This window comes from Phalangium opilio, unplaced genomic scaffold (genome assembly GCF_054372755.1).
Source record: "Phalangium opilio isolate 3A_F unplaced genomic scaffold, DU_Popi_V2 ptg000037l_1, whole genome shotgun sequence".
In the NCBI taxonomy this organism is placed as follows: Eukaryota; Metazoa; Arthropoda; class Arachnida; order Opiliones; family Phalangiidae; genus Phalangium; species Phalangium opilio.
The window spans coordinates 5,284,541-5,290,136 of record NW_028324160.1 but is presented as its reverse complement, the minus strand read 5'-3'; the positions used below and the strand labels follow the sequence as shown (position 1 = coordinate 5,290,136).

The following is a 5,596-nucleotide window of genomic DNA, read 5'->3' as shown; positions in this document are numbered from 1 at the left end:
ACAAGGTTCTTATGAAAAAAATGAATCTTTCGAAAGCAGGGGATGATGCTTTCTTGATAGCATTCTCATTCGATTGCGTAGATTTTCCATAGTTTTCCCTAAAAACATTTTTATTAAACATTTTTTATTATTTGTTAACTTAATTTTTTTATTATTTTTTTAATTATATATTAATAAGTACCAACCAAAAACGCTGTTGTTCATTAGCTTGAAGTAATCTTTCTCAAAGGAATTAACGGCATTCATTCGCTTCTCAGTGTTAAAATTAATATACGGTTGAAGCCACGGGGTTGGTTCAAAAGTCAAAATACGATTAACTTGTTTAAGTTTTAAATCCACTGATATGTAGTTTTTTAAATTTCGATAGTGAATAAAGTAACCACGTTTGTTGGTTAGATCAGTTAGAAGTTTGGGTAGCGTGTCCTTGACAGTCAAACTATTTTCTTTCATCATAAGCTTAAAATACGCTGAAAACAGATCCGTAGTTATTCGCTTGGATTCCGGTGCAAGAGGAAGGCAATTATGATCTTCATGAAGTTCAACTGTGTACTCCAAATCAACGGATAGTATGAATCCACATGGAGAGTCGTCTGGCAAATTTAATATTTGCTTCTCCGTATAATCTAAAAGATTTTCAGTTTTTACCCAGCTGAACCTTCTCATAGGAAGATAATACTCCATAACTGTTCCTAAAGAAGTTGAGTATATGGTTAATTCGGTTACCATAAATTAATGTATTCACAATAAGATTTTATTACCGTAGAGATTGTTGACATCCAAATAAACTATAAAGTTGGATGGTTTAGATACGTCAAATGTCTCCGGGAGATACTTGTTGTTGGCTTCTGCATGTCTATGAGCCACCATCGCTACACCACCACGAATACCTCTCTATAGTATTAACTCTATTCGAATATCTTTACACTATTTAATAGAACTCGGAAGAGTATTACCTAGGAACAGATGGATATCCGGGTCTAAAATTAGATCAAGTTTAACCCTCGTCATGAGTAAGGCAGCCTCCCATGCAAAACCTATGGTATGGAGGCTTTAGAAACTCATTTTTGTACTGTTTTCAAAACTAAATTAATTTCCGGGGCCAGTGAAGGCATGAGCACAGTCCAGTTTATAATATTCCAAACACATGATCATAAACTGTTCGAATACGGAGGCTAATTGAAGGCAATCGCAGATTACGTATATATCGTGTAGTTCCCCTAGGAATAGATTGAATATTAAACGCCGAAATTATTAATTTAAAAATTGGTTAGAGGGTAACGTACCTAGGGTTTGAATGTTGAACTCATTCCAAACATTACGTGTATTTTCATTTCTCTCTTCGGAAATATGTTCATTCGTAAGAGTATTGTAGAAATCGACTTTGGAAGGTAGGATACATTCATCGAATCGTTCCATATCACACATGTAATTATATGGATATGCAAGTTTGGTCAACATGAGTTTAACCTTTTGCAGTGGATATATTGCGTTAAGAATGTGAAATTTTTCAGGACCACCCACGCCTAAATTGGAAACTAGAGTTTCCAGTGACGCTGGAAGAAATCTCATTGAGTCAACAAATCGTAGTTTTCCAATGCTAAAACTGATAGAGGTTTCAGAATTTGAGGGGATACACGTGATTCTTTTGTCTTCAATCAGGCTGAGTCCTGTCAGAATGAGATGTGAATCATACCTGTATAGCGTTTAATGGTAATTGTTAAATATTTTAAACCTCGGTTCCATCATAGGCAAGTTTAATTATTTACCCGCTTAAATTATGAGTGATCACTGGAATCACATATCCATTTCTTAGCTTCAGATTGCATGATTGATGTGCTGTACCACGAAAATCCCCTAAAAATTAGATTAGTATTTTTAATCTAAAAATTAGATTATTTTGGAATTAATTCCATCCTTTCCAACCAAACTCTAAATTTTTATGATACTAAAGGTTTTTGTAAAGTTAATACTGCTGAAATGACAATGATCGCGAACAGCTGGATCCTCATCAGTCAAAATTAGATTGCATATATAGCAATTAGTAGCCTTCTGATGTTCTTCTTCTTCCAGAGGTGTTAATTCCATTGGGACAATATGTTTCAATGCTTCAATGATTAACCCCTCTTCTATTAAAAGAGTTTCGATGAAAATTTGTATAGATTCACTTCCCCTATACGTCACCGGTGCCTTAGGAGAACCTAAGATAGATATAAATGAATATAATGAATATCCAGTCGGATTAAGATTTTAATGACTGGATTTACCATCAGGACCAACTACCACATAACTAAATCCGCATGCCAAGTGTTTATCGAGTTTAGTGGTTGAGGATTGATTTACGTCAGGTGTACAGGTGTGAAGGGGTTTCAAAATACTCTTAAAATCGCAATAAATAACGTAGGGTTTCTATGATTAATAATTAAACACTATATTCTAGAAAAATGATTGTTAATAAACTTACTTTTTGCATCCACTCGTATTTCTCAAAAATGAGAATGGGTTTTTGAAACGGCATTTTCACCCGTTGTGGTTTATGCACGCTAAAGTTAATAACATGCTCCGCGTGATTACGCTCCGAATTTACTCCAGAATGACGATAGAGACAATATCTGCATACCCAACTTTTACATCGATGTTTGGTAAAACCACTTAAAAGTTTGCTTGTCTTTGAACAGTCAGAAATGATTACTTCCACCCTTTGATATAAATAGCAGGTCAACCTGTCGCGCTTCGATGACCCCATTTTCACTAACATAACGGGGGAATACACCGTCTTCATATGCATAATACATTAATAGACAGCCCGTTTTTATCTTCAAATTTTTTTAGCTTGAGGAGATTTAATTCAAGCGGGAAGCTGATATCCTCACAGTTAAGTTCTGTCGCGTATTCAATATATTTACTCACTCTGGTCGCATTTTATTTTACTGGGTGTAACTTTGCCAGAATACAGTATAAAAAGCATTTGCTATCTGTAGATACTATATTTAAAACACCTTTACAGTTTGCTTTGGTAATTTAATAAACGTACCACCTACAAGAGGTCTATACTTAATTATATCAACTTGTAGGAGAGTGATACGCTCGATCACCCATCCACTGCCTATCCCTTCGTATTCTCCCATGGCTTTTGCAATTTGTGTGGTACACACTCCAATAAGATTGGGTAATTGTTGTGACATCAAACTGGTATGCGTCTTTGATCGAAAGTATGGGAAAGCTTCGACAACCTCACCACTATTAAGAGCTTTGATGTATTTCACTCTCAATAGCATATACCATTTTATAGCTTTTTTTGAATTAACTTGGTTTTCCAAGTATTTAGTTAAACTGGAAGTAACTGATCCTATGAATAGGTCAACATCAGTGTAGAGTTTTGAAGGAGTATGCTTCGCACTCAGAATGGCATCTCCTAGTGCCCCTAACTCTTGAATATCCTCCGGAAAAACATTTTCAACATTCTTGTTGTAGAGAAGTGAGTCTTTGTTGTAATACGTCTTAGTATGACCAAGTTTTATGTGTCTTTTCAATCGATCGCTTCGAGAAAATGAAAATCCGCAAGTCGCACAACTATACTTTCTATGTTTATGCTGCTCCTCGACGTGTCTTTTAAGATTAAATTTTCGCGTAAAATTTCTTGAACATACGGTACATGTGAACATGGTGATTTATGAATACCACCACTTTGAATGAAGTCTTATCTAAATTTTTTTAGTATTTATAAGGTTTTATATTTATCAGTTGTAAGTATGTGAGCTTATTCTGAAGATGATAAAAATACTGGTTTTAAATTATGTTAATTATGTTTATTATTTTTTCATTGAAAAATCATTGGTAGCTCTTACTCGCTACTTGAATCGACAGCTTCAGACTCCCTCATGGATTTGCGTTCCTGATCTATGATCTGATCCAACTCGTATGTCTCCTCCACTGACTTCTTCTTCGTCGGGGATTTCTTAGGGACAACGCGTCGGCTCCGTTTTACCCTCGTTATTTTCCCGACATTCGTAGATTTAGACTGCTCCTTGGGTGATGGGGTTGAGGTTTTGATGATTGGTTTAGGGAGAGCGACGGTGGTTGGGGTGGATGTAGATGGTAAGGGTATATCTCCGGGTGGGTGGTTTAGGGAGGCCTCGAGGGATACGATATCATCGTCCAGTTCACCCTCGATGGGGAATACCAGTTTTTCGATCTGATATTAAAATTCAATGTAAAGCACACCAGAACATACCAACACAATTTTAAGGATATATAGAAAAGTAAATACATACAGTGATATAATCGGTGGTGAAACCTAGACAGTTGGCGATATTCGGGTGGTAGGGTAAGTGGACCATGATACTACCATTTCCTTCGTCTTCGTAGAAACCAGTGTACCAACTATGGTTTTTCCTCACTCCAATTCGTAAATATTTGAAGCTCATCTCCAGACCGGGTCGCCCGGGAATAGGTCCAATGACAGCGATGTATTTCAATCCGCATAATGTAGGTTTTTGAGTAGACATCTTGCTTAGGATGGTTGGTATTAATAATGATATTCATAGAGAAATTGTACTTTATATAGTAATGGATGTTTTAAAAATGCACTCGAGAATGACACTTATTTTCAAAAAAATCTTTATTTGTAGATTATTTTTTATACAATTTAAAGTACTTGAAAATAATTTTTCACCCAAAAAGAGAGTCTATACGCTTTAGAGAGTGCGCAGTTACCGTTGTTCAAATGATATTTTCAGGTTAATTGAATGGGACCCGATAGGGTCGTTAATTTAGGACAACCTAAATCCTCAATATTAACAACTTGCAAACCCAAAAACTCAGTGAAAAAATTCACTTTCTCTAGGTCTTTAGTAAAAAACGTTTTCCCCTTCCCTAATATCGTTTGAGCTACGTCTCTCAATTTCGAGTATTCCAAGTACCCATCATCCCACTTCAGGTCAGAAATATTGTTCGATATCCATGAACATTGCCTCTTATCAGCGTATGATAATTCCTCATATGGGAAGGGTGGTTTAAAATTGAAGACGTCGAGTTCTTCAGATTCTACTAAGTAGAACGCTATCTCATTAGGAATAAATTTCCATCTCGCTCTCAAAAAAACACCTTCTACAATACACGTCATTCTTACTGGATTAGAAATAAATACATTTGAGAAAATTATTTTATTTTAAAGAGAGACTGAAACACCCCGAACAGTAAATATTAAATGCTTACGTTTCGGGGTGACTGCGTGTATAGAATAATACTTACATATTGTAGTTGCTCTTTAAATAGCTTGGATATATCAGTGAACTTGGTATTGGAATGGTGTTTAGACAGCTAAGGCATCCTTATATACCCTTTATACTTGAAGAAATCTCAATTCGATTGCGAAGAATAATTGCTCATTAACGCGTGCACCGTCTTCGAATCTTTCTTATTCCATTTCCCATCGCGATTTTCCGGTAAATCTCTCGAACAAATCTCCACCGAAATTCTCTTTTATAAAACAGACGCCTATCTAAAATCTCTTGCTTATAAAACAGCCGCATATCTCCCGTCAAGCTCACCCAGGGAATTAACGCTATTTTACGCGCAATGTTTTTATCTTACGTTG

General features: G+C 35.8%; 1 protein-coding gene and 1 long non-coding RNA gene across 2 annotated transcripts; both read right to left on the bottom strand.

Annotated features, from left to right (window-relative positions):
• Positions 1–2,096: 2,096 nt before the first annotated feature.
• Positions 2,097–2,706, bottom strand: LOC149683468 (uncharacterized). The gene is made up of 2 exons (XR_016384209.1): positions 2,462–2,706; positions 2,097–2,376 (listed from the first exon to the last, which is right to left on the bottom strand). It is a non-coding gene; the product is annotated as an uncharacterized LOC149683468 (long non-coding RNA).
• Positions 2,707–3,759: 1,053 nt separating this feature from the next.
• LOC149683467 (uncharacterized) lies at positions 3,760–4,401 on the bottom strand. Its single transcript, XM_089871334.1, has 2 exons — positions 4,272–4,401; positions 3,760–4,192 (listed from the first exon to the last, which is right to left on the bottom strand). The coding sequence occupies exons 1-2, from the start codon at positions 4,335–4,337 to the stop codon at positions 3,842–3,844; spliced, it is 417 nt and encodes a 138-aa protein (XP_089727460.1). The 5' UTR covers positions 4,338–4,401; the 3' UTR covers positions 3,760–3,841.
• Between the last annotated feature and the right edge of the window lie 1,195 nt (positions 4,402–5,596).

Bases quoted from the DNA above. Each gene is read 5' to 3' on its own strand.
- LOC149683467 (XM_089871334.1), bottom strand. From the start codon at position 4,337: ATGGTCCACTTACCCTACCACCCGAATATCGCCAACTGTCTAGGTTTC. The intron at 4,193-4,271 runs GTATGTATTTAC...TTTTAATATCAG, and splicing joins TCACCACCGATTATATCACT to ATCGAAAAACTGGTATTCCC.